This window comes from Serinus canaria, chromosome 20 (assembly GCF_022539315.1).
Source record: "Serinus canaria isolate serCan28SL12 chromosome 20, serCan2020, whole genome shotgun sequence".
Taxonomy (NCBI): Eukaryota; Metazoa; Chordata; class Aves; order Passeriformes; family Fringillidae; genus Serinus; species Serinus canaria.
In genome coordinates, this window is record NC_066333.1 from 11,703,672 (window position 1) to 11,720,300 (window position 16,629).

General features: G+C 39.6%; 1 protein-coding gene across 1 annotated transcript; it reads right to left on the reverse strand.

Annotated features, from left to right (window-relative positions):
- Nucleotides 1-3,295: 3,295 nt before the first annotated feature.
- RAB22A (RAB22A, member RAS oncogene family) lies at nt 3,296-16,511 on the reverse strand. The gene is made up of 7 exons (XM_009093139.4): nt 16,376-16,511; nt 14,467-14,546; nt 12,239-12,320; nt 8,207-8,278; nt 7,969-8,075; nt 6,067-6,176; nt 3,296-4,717 (listed from the first exon to the last, which is right to left on the reverse strand). Exons 1-7 carry the CDS (start codon nt 16,409-16,411, stop codon nt 4,620-4,622), a joined length of 585 nt encoding a protein of 194 aa, XP_009091387.1. The 5' UTR covers nt 16,412-16,511; the 3' UTR covers nt 3,296-4,619.
- Nucleotides 16,512-16,629: the final 118 nt, after the last annotated feature.

A 16,629-nucleotide genomic window follows, 5' to 3' on the forward strand; every position in this document is an offset into this window, starting at 1 on the left:
TCAATTTGCAGGTTGATGTAACAGGAACAGCAAAATTGTTTCTTCTAAGAAGTCTTGATTCTACACCAAGAAAACTCATCCTACTGCCTCGATTCTTCATGTAAAATAGGGAGTAACTCTGAGCCATTAGAACTTTTCTAAGTATTTCTGAATAGCTCTTTATAGCATGTACACTCTAACAACACTATGTTAAAAATCCAGGGTTGGGTGGGGGGGAGGAAATGGAGGGGGGAAGGAGGAAAAGAAGAACCTAAGAACATTTTGACATGTCAGAGGCTAAGCTCATCAGTATTCTCGAATTTCAGGATAGTCTTATATCCTTAAAAGATTTGTATCTGTGACACTTTAGGGATCAAGTCTGGTAATACTTGTTCAATTCTTTCCAAGTCGTGCATTTTTGACAGTAGCTGAGCAAGAAGTGGTTTGCATTCAGACTTTTGAGACCTCCAGAATATTAGAAGGGATTTTTCAGAAACAAACATTAGTGTCAGAAGGCCTAAAATAATTTTAGGGAACTATGTTTTGGCACCTGAATTTTTGTATGATATACAAATATGCATTTTCAAGCATATTCCTTTTGACAAGCTGGAGCCATATGACTCAGAGGAAAGCTAACATGACTATTTTAATACTAGAACCTGTATTTCCATCTTACATTGGTAATTCACACCATCATCATAGTTCTGTAAATCTTCTGTCACCTACCATCACTAGGCTGTGATCTATTACCAGAGATGGGATCTGAACAGGAAACACCAACAGTTTTCTATACAGAACTTTTTTGCAGATTTTTAGAGACTTAATTCCAAGTATACAATTCTTCTGCTTTGAGTAACTGACTTGTGATGTACAAACCCTCTCAGGTGGCTGTACAATGACTCCCTGCTAGAAAAGTTTGTCCTTTTCTCTCAACTATGAACCAGAAAGCCATTTTTAGAGGCTGTAAGTATTCAGGAGTGATACGTGAAGCCTTTTTACAAAATGAGCAGTCAGTGTGGAAGTTGAAGCCAGTGAATTATGCAGGTTCTCCTTGTGTTGGAGATGATTTCGCCCTGCTTGTCTGTGGCTATTGCTGCTGAGTGAGGTTCACTCCAGGGTGAGCAGCTCCACACTCCAGTTCTGACAGCTTCTGTCCTGTAAATCATCCATTCCTGTGCAGATTGCTGACACAGCTCACCACAAATAGCCTACACCATCCTTAACACACACTAAAGACTGTTTCACAAGCAAATAATTCAAACATCACTGCTAAAGCTTCCTTTTCCATCTAGTAATGTGTTATACTGGAACTAAACACTAGTGTGAAGGAATAATTTAGCCTTAACAGTGTAAAAAAAAGAAATCTTGCTGAGGCCAACTTTTAAACCATTCAAGATTTTCACCGTGAATTACTTTTTGATAATTAAAATGAAGCTTTAACCAAGATTGTAGCTCTCCCTCAACCAGGTTGAAGGATTAGACTTCCAAATCAATAAGTAGGTCCTGTCTCCTCTCCTCTTACTCTCTTCCCAAGCAAGTAAGCAATCCTTCTTGAGCAGGCTGGTAGCATTAAATGTAAAGCAACACATCAAAGACTCCAGTCTGCATAAAACATCCCTCTACACCATTAACTGTCTGATCCTGCAGCACTTGAAGGGTCTCACTGATGTCAGCAGGGACCTGGAGTGCAGTGATTTGTTGGACCTGAAATAAAGTCTTTACCTTCACAGTAACATCAAAAGTTGTTAGAATTGTCTTAGAACTTTTCAAAGCACCTATAACAATTTTCAGTAGTATGATTACTAAATGCTTAAATGTCAGTTTCCAAATTTCACCTAGTTGGGTATTTGATATACCAATTTTCAGCATGTGTATAAAATACCCTGCAAAACTACCTGCAGCACAGATTGAGAACCTGGCAAGTCAGCTAAGTGACTGTTTCAAGAGAGGGTCAGATAAGATACCTTCCAAAACCTGGAGAGCACATTCAGGTTGCTCCAAAGTTTAAGAATGAAACATTTATCAAATTTAATTTTTGTTCAATTCTATAACTTTCATGAGAAAGAAGTGGTGGTGGTCAGAAGTTGCAACAGTCATATTTTTTCAGCTAAAAATGCTCTGGATCAATGATATAACATACACCTCATTACATTTTTACATACATGACACTTTGCCCTTTCAAACGTGTTCTGCAGAAATTAATCTGTGCCATGTGCTCTGGGATGACCCTGCTTGAGCAGGGAGGTTGAACCAGATTACTCACTGTGGTCCCTTTCAACCTGAACCATTCTGAGATTCTGTAATCCCCTTTGACAGTATCTGAAAGTTGAGTCTCTCTGATGAGCTCCACTCATTAGACAGAAAGACATGGTGGAATAAAACTTTAATCCTGAGCTTTTTTAACAACTTACCAGGAAAAAAGTTATTAAAAATTTGGCTGGAATGGTTGATAATCTGCACTCCAAGCACTCCAATACCAATGTATCTCCAAATAGAGAAGCTATGTTAGGATAAAATATAATCAATTCCAGCAAGCCTAGTGCAAGATCAAAGCAGCTGACCTAACAAATTATTAATACAAACGAAACCACTTTTCTCTACCAAAAATGAAACAATGAGCATGTGCATCTCATGCAGGGAAGATTTCATTCCAGCATTCAGCAGGGCCAGTGATCAATAAACACTTATCTGGACTCAGAAGAACTTACATCAACTGTCTGTCTTTTTAAATAGTCAAATATTAAGAAGCAGCCTCACTCCAAGGCTGGCAGTTTGAATAATCTGGAACACTGGCTGTTACACTTTACCTGCAGCAATTCAAGATCAGAACTGCAGAAAGAGTAGGGTGCATACCCATGAAGTTGGATTTCTTGGGCTCTCTAGAAGCATGGAGCCTGTGGGGCTATGGCAAAGAAGGCAGAATTGGCAATGCAGGCAGGGTAAAGAAAAGGCATGACAAAAATGTAGTCACCAAATATCACTATATTTGGACACTGACCTGTCCAAAAACCTCAATGTACCAGTTTGCCTGTTCTGATCCAGCTCTCCAAAAATTTTCAGTAACACAAATGAATGTGAAGTACAAGTCCCTTCATTTCTTACAATTTCCTTCAGAGAAAATACTTGAGATGATAGAAAACCAGATTAAAAAAAAAAGAATAAGCATCATCATGAGCTCAGTTGGATACTATAGCTAACCAGCATATTTTAGTATATACTCAAGTCTATTAAGCTCTTTTTCTTCAAAAGTATAAAAGTTTCTCACTAGTGCTGGTAAGAAACAAAAAGTAAAAATAAATAAAATAGCACAAACAGGTATGGTCAACCTATAGTTTAATTGAAAGCCTAGTAAAACCCATACAGAATAAGCTAAACACCGATTTGCTAAAAACCCTCACAGATGAAAAACCCCCAGGAACCAAGAGGTAATGATCTACATTACCACATGTCTTAAGGTTACTTCCTATGTGTATTTTTGTGCCCAAAATAGGAAAGACTGGGTGCACCCCAGATGAAAGCTTGTTCAACAGACAGACCTCGTGCTGCCCCAACAGGATGTTCCATTGGCCCTTTCAAATGTCATTGAAAGAGAAATAATTTCATCTGCCTCTGGATGAACTCACAGTGACAATACCTAAAATGCAGGAAAAAAACCCTGATGGAGATTCCCCAAGAGTTTATCCCTAGGTGTGGAATGGAAGGAGTGTAGAAGACTCTATTATTTTTTACTGTTTTTACATAATTTATAACACTTTAAACACTGGTCTCATAAATATAATATGAACACTTTACACATGCCAAGCAATTAAAAGCTTTCCCCAAAACCTTGTAGGTCTTATCAGAACCACTGGCAGCATCTGTTTACAGCATCTCTTTTTAGTCAGTAACCATTTCATTTAGTCAGATCTACAAGTAATTTTCTTTAACCAATATCTTAATATTAAAAAAACTTGTAACAACAAAAAGATGCCTATAAGCATACCAGTTTGCCTTAAAGTGATTACAGTCAGCATGAAAAAGAAGATTGTCTGTGGTTTAACATCTGTTGCTTGTGTCCCCACCCCCAGTGCAGATCATCCTTAAATAAAAAGTGCAAATGGGATTTGGGGACTGGATGGACTGATTTGCCTACTATTTGTCTTCAGTTGCTTATTCTGTAGCCGTCTCACATCAACTGTCCCATCATACTTTGGAGTAGCTACACCAAAATTTAAAATAAGGCTCACTGAAGAAAAGGAAGAAATGACATCTAACTTCCAGACTCCTCCTAACCCAATCTCCCACAAAAGTGCTCATTTCCCTTTTTACAAAACCCTCCCAAAACCTTGTTTACAAAACTATGAAAACATTTCAGTTCTACCATCCACGTAGTCACCTTCCGATCAAGCAAGGCCAAAGAAGTGAAGATGGATTCCCTTAGAATGCAAGAGACACTGCACGCCATGGGAGCCAGCAGGCTGCCCTGACCACTGCAGTCTTTTCTGCGGGCGCACAGGTGTCCGATGAGCCGGTCCCTTCTTGGGGACCCCAGGTGTATGAACACCAGCAGATAAAGATCTAAGACTGATATATAAACCCAATGTCAACTATTAACTTCCAAGACCACCTACTGTATAAAGTTTGACTTTCTAAAGGGTCAGTCAACAGCAGCTGCGCTTTGTCACCGATGGCTGTCGTCGAAGTTTGAAGCCCTTCCCACTAGATGCGGGGTTGGTGTCAGTGGATGGAATTCTGCGACCTACAAGGAGGCAGGAAAAAGAAATATATAGGAAATGTTAGACTTGAAACTAATTCTAAGCATCCGGGGTATGCTCTGTATACAAAAATGTGCCTTCAATTAGCTGTAGGTCACTAGGGATGACATTCCTGCCCAGCAGGATGGCAGCAACCGTCTGTGTTATGTCTGTTAGAGGGACAGCTGCACAAAAGGACAGCAGAGGCAGTTTGAAGTCAATTTAGCAGCAGTTTACACTTCAGATTCATCCAGACCTGGACAGCTAAGCTGTAAAAGCACTTGGAGAATACTTTGCAAGATGCAATACCATCTGGAATAGCTTGAGAACAACCATCTTGACCTGGATTTCCACAGATTACCTGCATCAGGCTTAACAAAGGAGTGCTTGTAGAGAGAGCTGCTTTACTCATCTCATCAGTCTTTAAAATGGACTGTTCCTGGTTGAGCATTCTCTTCTGAGGAGGATTTATGACTTTTTCCCCCATAATTTATTCAAGATCAATTTTAGAGAGCAACTATTAAGTCAATAAATCAGGAAGCTAATCTACAGCACATAGTTTTTACATCAGCTTCAATAGCTGCTTCTATAGACTATTTTTTTCCTTAAGTCTGATGTTTCTGTAGTTAATACTGTTATCACAAACAGGCTGACACACCTGCACATTGGTGCTGCTACTTGACACATATCCTCCAAATAATATTGCGCAGAATTCACTTTGGAATACTGTCTGCTTTTTATTCACACATATAAAAAGTATCATTGTTGTCCTCACCACAAATGGGACAGAAAAGATTTGCAATTTAATTTAAAAAACCCCCAAGGTACTACAAACAAACTTGAGGAAAATTTACATACAGTGGTTGCTATTCCCCATGCAGTAGTCTGGCATTTATGAATTTTTGTATTTTTAAAAATACATTTTTTTAGCTTTAGTACAAGCACTAAGAGTGAGAACCTAATTTATTTTCTCAGATGTATAAAGTCTGGATCGTCCTCATGACATTTCCTTCCTCTTCCATAACCTTGGAAGTACTAATTGGAACATTCAATAAGAGACATGGTAAGATGACACTGACTTCTGACAGGAGTACCCGGCCTGCTATTTATCCAGCAGCATCACAGTATGCTGAAAACCTCTAGAAGGAATGTTTAGAGGTCATTAGGTGACCAGAAATTCATGCAGCTCATTTTGCAGTTTGTAGTCATGTCAGATTGTAATGACTTTATACTAAAGTCCGTAAATTTTCACCCAAACAGCCCAGAGTAATACAGAAATCAAATTTCTACTTAAGTTTTTTGCAGAAGAAAGCATTGTTTAAATACTTACTAATGAAACTGTTTAAATACTTACTAATTTCTATAAAGAGTTCATTAATGTTTATTGCATTTTTCGCACTTGTCTCTACAAATATTGCATGAATGGAATCTGCATAGTCTTTAGCATCTTTTTCCATGACTTCTCTGGGAAAAAAAAAAAACAAAGAAAAATTCATGAATGCAAAAAAAACCCATTACTCAAAACCTTAAGGGACAAATAAAGTTTTTAAGTGTCTCCCATAATGAATATTTTACCTGTTTAGCATCACAGTGCTCCCTGAAGCCAAAGCTGATGCTCATTCCTTACTCTGTCTCCCTGCCTTGAGGTATGAGCACAGTCATGAACTACCCAAGGCCTTAATCTATCTGACAACACGGCAGTGATTTTGTCTGCAGTGCTCTAAGCTTAGGTCTGCAATTAATCCTTCTGGTGTGTTATTCACCCCACCAGCTTTATACATCCAAAGCATTATTTCCAATCACGCTGTGCATTTCTTATGACTATTTACAAAACCAAAGTATCTCCCTACACTGCACAAATCATCAGCACAGCATTTACTTTGCATGAATATGTAGCTATAAAAAAGGAATTATTTTTATACTGAGCACACAGAGATGTACAAGTTATTCTGCACCCCAAAGTAGGCAAGTCGATGATTTTGTATCTTTCCTTAAACAAAATGAAAATTACAAACCCCAGTAGCTGTAGGGAGGTCTGGACTTTATGTTGTATCACTTCATGTACAATTTCTACAACACAGGCTACCTTCAGTAATGAGGGGCTTTAGGATATCAAGAGCATAGACTTTGAGCAGTGACTCAAATATTGCCTCTGACTAAAGTACAAGAAATCTTCCTCATTAGCTTGAAGAGCAATGTTTACACTTACGATGCCAGCTGAGCACATGAGATGTGAATTCGGCTCTAAATAATTTTACAATCTATTTCCTTCAAAAGACATGCTACTTCTAATGAAAGTTATTAGAGCTCACTAGATAACTTCTAGGTATTAACAATTTGTAAAACCATACTGAGAGCAACCTTTGCAGTGGTTCTTTAAACATATAACCAGCTGTCTCCTTTGAGACACCAGCTGTGGTGCCTTTTCCAGCAAAACCTAAACCCAAGAAGTTTACACACACCTTCTTTCTGAATTTTGGCTTACTTAACCAGGACATCAATAAAAAAGGCCTTCTTTTGTTTTTAGTACATGCCTTCCTGAAATTTTGGCTGTTCATAAAGTTTCTCAAGAGCTTTTCCCGCTCCCTGCAACTATTTTGGCCACAGCCAATTCCACCCCAATACTTAAGCAAGGAAGGAAGGCACCTGAACAAGCAAGTTAGAAAAACCTGCACAATGCTTTCCAACAGGCTTGGTATTTTTCCTAACAAAATGAGGTGCTACAGACTGACAGGGGCACTTCTTGTAAAGTGAGGTAAACAGCTTCTATTACACTATAGTTTCACAGGCAGTTTAGGTTTGTGTAACTTGGCACTGCCACCAGAAAAGGTAATCCTGTCTCCCTGTAAACTACTCATTCCTAACTCTGCTATCCCCACACCGTTATGCCAACAAGTGTTCATGGTGTGAGAAAGATAAATATACTTGGATCAGTTTTCTTTTTTTTTTTTTTTTTAAAGAGTTAGTTTTAATCTGGATCCATTTCACAGCCCAATTTACTGCCCAATCACACATGTACTCACACCAGCACAGGGGAGGAAGTTGGTGAGTCCATCCAAGGGCAGACTAACCACATATTCTGACAGCAGAAGCAGCTCAAACCCCATGTCCTCTGACAGCGGAAACAGCTCAAACCCCATGTGAAACTACAACACTACAGCAGAACAGCTTAAATTGTTCTATACCTTTCAGTTGCTCTAAAATCTTATAATGCTAGGGCTTAAGGAAAACCCTTAAAATTGACAGCACTATTTACCTGACATCATTAAGATCACACTTATTTCCTGCAATAGCTACAACAATGTTGGGAGGTCCATGCTGGCGAAGCTCTTTAACCCAGTTCTTTAGCGTTGAGAAAGTTTCCTAATGTGGGGGGGGGAAAAAAAAAAAGAAAGAAGACAGAAGGAATTAACAAATTAAGAGTCAGAACTGGCCCAAGACACAAATAAAAAAACCCAGAAATTGTAATACTGGGTCAAGATCAAGTTTCTTACCTCTTTTGTGATGTCATACACTATAATGGCTGCTGCTGACCCTCGGTAATACATTGGGGCTAAAGCACGAAACTGGAAGAAAACAAACATAAACCTGATCTTCCACTGACCTCCAGAACCTCACTATCATTAGTATTGCTATTGAAAAAAGGGAAAACCAAGATCACAGCAGTAAAAAACTTTCCTTTACAGTCCCAACTAGTCTGTGCAGTAGAGCACATAATCTCCCAGGAAGGCATTGTTCTCCTAAGGACCGGCAATAAATCGTGTGGGGCTCAGCAGCACCTACTGCAAACAGCAGGAAGGCAAACTTGATCTTATTTTGCCTAGATTAGAACCTCTCCCTTAGCAGACTGTCTACACAAACATGCATGTGCTCGACTTTAAACACCAAACAAGGGCAAAAATGCAGGGAGAAGCAAGGTCAACTTTGACTAAGACAAAAATGTTAAGAAAACTAGCATATATTAATTTTGATCTGAAACGTTCAGAAGCTGCTGTCAACTTCTAGCCCCATGGATCAATCATCAGTTTTAAATGCCAGAAATGTTGATTTCTTCAGAATCTAACTTATGGCTTTAAGGATTTTGCTTCAGTTTTCCCCTCAAATTTAGAAGCATGTTTAAACCAAAAAACTGCAAAAGCCCACAGCTGTGTGCCCTGTTAGAAGCAGAGCTTTAAGGAACACGCTAGATAAAAGGCTGCAGTAATTTTCTTGCAATTTTCAGAATTAAATTTACAGCAGGTCTATTTGCTTTGCAGGACCTGTGCCTTTGAGTGGACAGAACTTATGAATCCAGTGCTAAAATAAAGTGATAAAGTATGCAATCAAGTTGCATCAAAATATCAATGAAGCATTCTTAAGAACAGTGGGATATTCTGCCAACTTTAAAAAAGCCAAGACAACTAATCTAGCAACCAGAACTCTCCTTCAAAGTGCAGAGTAAACTGCATGTATTGGTTTTATGTAAGCATTATGATTTAGAGCTTTTGTGCATCTTATTACTCAGGGCAAAAGTAATGAATTGGATACAGTTTTTCATAAAGGCTTATTCATTTCTAATAAAATACCAATTTCCTTTTGCTTAGTACAGTTCAACTGAGAGCAATATAATAAATCATAAAAATCTTGCTATAAAGCAGGATTCCAGACCATTTACATTTGGCTCTAAAGTTCTGTTTTGAAAATAGGATTTTGAATGCAAAGTTCAGAATATAAAAATATTTAATAGTGGGAAAGGGAAACATGGGCAGGCATTCAGTTCACATTGGGACATAATCCCTCTCTTCCTTCTAAGTACTAAAATATAAAGGGAAACATATTTGGTAAACCACCACTTGGACTGGTTGCAACCTGGCTTTTTGATTATTTCACTATTTACATTGGGAATAAACCAACTTTCACTTGCTGATTTTGTATTACTCTCATTTCCTGTCTGCTAACACTTAGATACTTTTTTCCACCTAAGAACAGTCAGCAGATAAAATATATTAACAAAACAGATGTTACCAGAAACACTGGATTTTCCTTTTGCAACTTTACCAAAGACTTCAGCTTGCCCCCCAGCCTCCAATTTGTGTTTTGAGAGAATTGTTAATGTAATTATGCATAACGTAACTATGCAGGGAAACTCAAAACTGTTAGGTAAGAAGGCAAAAATCCTAATTACTGTAAGTGACCTCCTATCAATTGAACTTAGTGTAGAAGAAATGAGAGAAGAAATAAGGTATGTGTGTAAATGAGGTGTGTGAATGACTTGGTGCACATTTCCAGCTCTGGAACAAGGCTATCCAGCCACCCCAAAGCCACTGAGAGCAGAGGGGTGCCCAGTGCAGTGCAGCACTACTTGCAGCTGGGCTTTTGAAATGGGAAACAGCAAGCACTCCTCAAGAAGCCAGGACTGTGAATTCCATGCATTCCACATCATAGCCCAGAAGAGACATTTCAGTTCCAAGAATGGTGTGGACATTTTTAGTATTCCAGATCTATTCCACAGAGGGAATCCCTTCCATAATTCATTGGCAGATACGTTGCATGACCAGAAAACTGTGCTACAGATTTCAGGGCCAGGCAGGTGTACAGCCCATTTGTGACAGCAGTGACAATGCTGTCCTGCTCTGGAGAAAGGAACCTTTGTGAGGATACTGAATCATTTCAGAGTAAACATCCCTGCTCACGTTTCACTGATTTCCTTGGTTATATTGGGGTCTCAAGTGACTTCTCTCAGATATGGAATATAAACTCCACAGGTATCACAGCTCCTGGGTCAGAGTTCTGGTAAGACACCTTTCCTTTTTTTATTCCATAAAGATATCAAGCTTTATGGAAGAAAATTAAAGAGGTGTCTCTGAGAGTCCAAAAATAGACCAGGAACATGCTGGTCATGTACAGAGATGCTTCCTCAGATTAGATGTGCTGAAGCCAAATTACAGGGTCCTCCCATTGCTTGCACAGTTAAAGTGAACAGGATGGAATGCTAAAACGTAATGGATGTTTCCTGCCAAATAGTGGCAGGCATGTTTATAAAGCTTTTCATTTAAGAGTACCAACCTCTAAAAATTCATACTCTACCTCTCAGAATATCACTTTGGAGCAATAACATTCTAGAATGGGCTACGATGTTCACTTAAGACAAACTATTTACAGCAAATGCTGACTGACTGCTGGGAATGGAAGGGCTCAGGATATTTTTGATAACATAGATACCATTGGACATATTCCTGGGAAACATCCCTGACAACTTCAGTTTGCTTTATATGGTGCTGTTGGAAGGAAATAAATTGTCATTCAAAACTGACAGCACTAAATCACAATACAAATACACTTGAGTTACTTCCTAGTCATCAAGGCTGTAATCAAGCCAAAAAGCTGGCAACTCAGCTCCACCAGGAATCCTAAAGGTCAAGTGCCTGTGGATAGGGATGACTGAGGCTTTACAAAGTGTTTGTTTTGTTTGTTATTATTGGGGGAGTTGTTTTGTTGGTTTGTTTGTTTTTTTTTTGTTTGGGCTGTTTCTCAAGCCAATCCTGAAAAGCAGTACAGCTGTATTCGCCAATTGTTATCCTAAAGTTATAAGCCAGCCTTAGTCACAGTTACCTCACATCCTAAATAAACTCATCTTGAGTAATTGGCAGCTGCCAGTAGTTCACTTGCAGTCAAAAACCAGCAAGAATAAGCACTGTTAATACAGCTACTGTAATTCTACCACTGTTACTAGTAATCCATAAGCAAGCAAGTTCCCTAGCAAAGTCTTCTTTTAATTCCAAGTAAAAATCATTCAAATTAATTATCTGGTATTTCATCTGATTAGTCATTTTCTTCAAAGCTTTTGTTGCCTTCCCTCAGAACTATGCATGCTGCAGAGATCAAAACCCCAAACTACCAAATTAAAACTTAAATTTCAAAAGAGATTCCTCACACAGCTTCTAACACCATCAGATTTGATCAGTAAAACTTTACAAAAGAATAAAAGAGTAGTTATCACCTATAAGGCTGCTTGAAACTCTGCTTTGGAAAGCCTAAATCTACATCCTACTCACATTTACAACCCCAACAGTGAAGCAAAGAGAATGTGTTAGCAGTTGTATATTTTTCCAGAATCAAGGCTTTACTTGTACTATGAAACATGGTAATTCATCTCACTTTGATTCTTGCGTTGCTGCACTGACTGCAAATATTGCAGTTGAAGGTTTAAAACTCAGCTAGAAATGGTACTAGAGAGAGCTGCTGGCTTCCCTCAACACCAGCCTGGTTTGCTGTGGAAAGACCATTCCCTTTTGGTGAACCTAAACCCAGACTATTGTTTCAGAAACTCCTCTTAGGTAATCTTCGTTACCTTTACACTTAAATCATGACAACAATGAAAAATAAAAACATATCTACAGCACCCACATCTTGATAGGAATCTGCACAGAAAGAAGCATTCTAATACCTGTTTGTAAAACCAGATCACTTTGTGACTTCCAGCGGCAGAGTTGAAAACAACCCAAGCTCTGGCCCAGACTTTCTCCACAAATATTAATTTTACTTACCCGCTCCTGTCCAGCTGTATCCCAAATCAGGAATTTATGCAGCTCATTTTGATACTGTACAGTCTTGGTCATAAATGAGGCTCTGAAAAGCAAGACACGGTTCATGCTTTTTGAGAATATAAATACATCCTTAGAACATTCATTACCACCATGAGCTTTCAAGAAGGTTCACATTCCAATAAAAGTGAGCCTAACTGCATTTCAACAACATCAATTAGCTGATGTATTTCTGCAATGAGTGAAGAAAACCAAAGTGATAGGATATCTCTTGTAAAGCACAGCAGAGACTTTCACTTCCTTTAAGACTGCTGCAAATTATGCATCAAATCTGAATTCTCTGGTCAATATGGAAACAGCTTCCTAAAGCATAGATTCTCACTAAATTTATCTTACTTGGTTCTATAAACCAAAACATCCCCGTACAGTCAATCTGAACTGAAAAGTTGTGTTTCTGTAATTCACATCACAACTAAACCATCCCCAGTGGTACCTGACAAGAGGCTAAATGCTTCTCAAAATCCTTTGACAACTGGGTCAACAAAACCCTTCGAACTGGAGTTATCCTTGATGACTTTTAGTAGAAATAATGTCTGTTTTGTTATTAAATTTCCCAGCTGCTTCTTCTAGCCAAGTAGGCACTATAATTTGTTTGATATTCCTTTTTGATGCTATAATGAATATTCTGCAATACCTAGAAGTATATACTCGTTAAATCTGCCCTCAGCATCCTGAGGGGAGAAAAGCTGCAGAATTCTGACAAGGCTTCTGCAGCTGCCCATATCAGAAATTGAGCAATGAACACTGACAACAACAAAGTGTGATTGCTCAGCTGATTCTAAGAGGAATGAAAACAGGACAGGAAACAAGATTGTATCTCATGAACTCAAAGACCCAGGGAATAAAGTTAAAACATTCTCAGCTTTAGTTTTGCAAGATGCTCAAAAAGCTCTTATAATCCTTACTTTGTCCTTTCCACCTACTATTCTCAATTGGGAACTAAAAGCAAGGCATAAGAAAAGGTAAAAATTAATTTACTTTAAGTTTTTGGAGTGTGTATCTTGTTGGAGCTTTACATAATCCCTACATCTGGGCAAGTTTTGATTCTTTTATATAGCAAATTACCAAAATACCCGTTCCCAGAGCAGTGAATGATTTTAAGGCTGGTAAAAGATAGATTTTCAGTCTGTCACTTCAAGCAGCTACAATGATCTCAGTACTGTCAATAAACCTCTGTCAACAGAGAAATTTAAACAAAAGTACACTTCTACAGACCATTTTGCAGTTCAATGTCCGTATTTATACTCAAAAAAATAAAGGGGGGTGTGTAAGAAAGAAGAGAGATCACGGAGACCCCAATTTTTCAGAAGGACAGGATGAGACACAGCTGATCTTTATCAGCAGGATCTTTTTTGGTAGAAGCTGTAGCAGAGCCTGTGTGACACCACACCTGAGACAGGAAGTTGTACTGACACTCCCACACACCTCTTGGCATCAAGCAAAGTCTGTCCTCCCCTAAGCCAAAAATTGATTCTGATCAAAGCAGCTCAAAACACACCTGCCAAGCTAAAAAAAAAAAAAAACAAAACAAAACAGCAAAAGAAATAAAAAGATCTAACCACTCCAAGAATTCCTGATGCTTGCCCTTCCTTCTATCCATTCTAAGATTTGAGATCAATATGTTGATACTCTGAGGCTCAAATTTCAAATATCCCCCTTACCTATGAGACCAACTGCAAAAACAGTTTCATCAGTTGGATTTGTGTGTGCATTGCATACAGATGTGTAACAATTTAACTAATTAATGGTGAGACCTACCTAAATTAGTATGTTAACCACCCTCAAAAACCTAGGAGACTTAGAGTACTTGAGTCTTAAAAAAAATGAATTGGAAACCATGGAGTGGCATAATGATTAGAATTTAAATTTAAGGGTTGTGCATGAGAAAAGCATGCTGTTCCTTTATAAGAAGCATCTGAAGTGTAATTTATTCATTGTTAGCTTAGATTAACAATACAAAAATGGGTCCAGACCTTACATATGAAAATGGAAGCTGCAGGAGTGCTGAGAACACTCCTATGTGTCCTGAGGTAGCTCACAAGCTTAATTAAGGCTGCAGTTATGTTTATTACCACATTCAGCTGCCACACACGAAGAACTCCCAAGTGATCTATTCAGGTAATTTCATTTTATTCTTGCATAAATCACATTTACTTCATTTAGTTTCTTACCCTATTGTTGGGTTGATGTTGGGATCAAAGCTATCTTCAACAAATCTCCACACGATACTTGATTTGCCCACACCAGTGTCCTAAGAAAAGAACAGAAACAATTGAAAGTGGTAATAATTACTATAGACAGAGGATTCTTTTTGTCCTCAAATCCTGCAGTACACTGCACTGAGTAACACAATCCTGCAGAGAATCTCAGAGAAGTTGTGAAATACTTCAGGTATTACAATAAGTTAGTAGAAAATGAAAGGTCTGTAACAAGCTAGTCTTCTAAACAAAATTGTTAAGATTTATTTTTGAAGAACCACAAAAATCTGCATTTACACTTACTATTACTCAAACTTTGGGCTTTTTTACAAAGCTATGGACACCTTCCAATGGAACAGCAGTGGGAAAAGACCACTTTTGGTAAAACATACAGCAACTGAGTACAGCTTACCAGGATAGAGGACTGGTGGAGAACATGAAATTATACAAGTGTGACACATGCATTCAACCTCTGACTAATGCTGTCCCACCCTGCTTAATGAAAGACTTGAAATTTCTTCTGTGACACACCTGAAACAGGTTACTAATGCAACTTCACAGTGCTAAAAATGGTGGAAGAGGAAACAAACCATGAAAATTCTGGATTGTGTATCTTTGCACCATCAACTCCATGGTTAAAAAGCAAAAGATATAGAGAAATCCCATTTGGAAGTGAAATTAAACTTTTAGTGATACAATGCTTCTCAGTAGAAGCTGGACATTTGAAATTGTATTTTATTTAAGATGCGTGAAGATAAACTTTTTGCTTTACATTTCCTGAGTCATAAAAACTTTAAGAAATAAACCCCTGAGGAATTGCTTCACTGAAAATGAAATTTTACACCATTCATGCTTTTTCTCCCAAATCTCCTGAATATTGCAGTAATTTGGGTACACTATGTACAACTATGTTCATCTTACCAAGCTATTTTCCTCTTGAGAAAAAGCACATTATCATAGCTCCGTATCTTACATTGTTTGCAGTCTCATTAATCAGAGCAATCTTAGAAAGATAAACACAGATGTGGTTCCTGGCTCAGGGAATTCAAGGACAAGTTTTCCTGGGTGCTTAGTCTCCTTTTCCTCTGTGACAAAAGGTTTCTCAGGCCAGGCGAACACAAACAGTAGTTACCCCAAATACCTTCACAACACGAAGGGCACGCAAACACATAATCTTTCCCTCTGAAGGGCAAGGTGGCCATTTAAAAGCAGAAATCGACTCTGAACAGAGGGTTTCGATGCCGATGGTGACACCTCCACCTGTTCACTGTGGGGATCTCCAACCAAGCCAACAAGCAGCTTCATAGCCTTCAAATTTTTAAACTTCTGCTTCGCTTCGCTTCACGTCTCCTCCTTCCACCACCTGCAAGACTTTCCTGCATACGTTCCTACAATATAAGTTCAGGCTCCTCCCTCTCTCCCACCAGTTTGATTTAAGGTGCTTCTATTTATTTAGGGGACTCCAAACCCGAAAGGGCCTGGGAGGAAAAGGGAAGCAGGCATTGGATATTCATGCTTCCTCTCTATTTTTTAAAAAGGAGAACAGGGCAGAAAAGGAGCGATATTGACCCATGGCAGACGCCTCCCTCGCAGAGGGGAAGGCGCGTCCGCCCGCTCCCCTCAGAGGGACGGGGCGAGGGCCGGGCAGCGCCCGGGGAGAGCGCCCCACGCTCGGCACCTCTCCGGGCTCCGGCAGAGGCTCTCCAGGCTCTGAAAGAAGCTTTCCGCCACCGCCACAGAACCATTCCAGTCTCTGACAGGGATTCTCCGCCATCACCAGAGGCTTCCCGGTGCTCTGACAAGAGGCTCCCCGCCACCACAGAGCTTTTCCAGCCAGCCTCACATTCCGCTCCCACCCTCTCTCCCGCCGCCCGGCACTTACCCCCAGAAGGCAAACTTTCAGCTCCCTCAGAGCCATGGCCGGGCAGGCAGCGCCTTCAGCGAGCGCCTGAGACGCGGCCCAGCACGATCATCGCCGTCCCCACGGCGGCCGCCCCCCGCCCGCCCCAGTTACCCGCACACCGCGCTCCTCCTCAGGCTGCGCGGACGCGCCGCCATCTTGGGCGGCCGCCGGAGTCCCCGCCCGTGCCCCCCGCCCGCTGTTGTCCCCCTTGGGTGCTGAGGGACCACTCGACC

Coding starts and splice junctions, on each gene's coding strand:
- RAB22A (XM_009093139.4), bottom strand. CDS start 16,411: ATGGCTCTGAGGGAGCTGAAAGTTTGCCTTCTGGGG. Junction 8,076..8,206: donor TGTATGACATCACAAAAGAG/GTAAGAAACTTG, acceptor CCCCCACATTAG/GAAACTTTCTCAACGCTAAA. Junction 4,718..6,066: donor TGAACTCTTTATAGAAATTA/GTAAGTATTTAA, acceptor GCCTCCTTGTAG/GTCGCAGAATTCCATCCACT.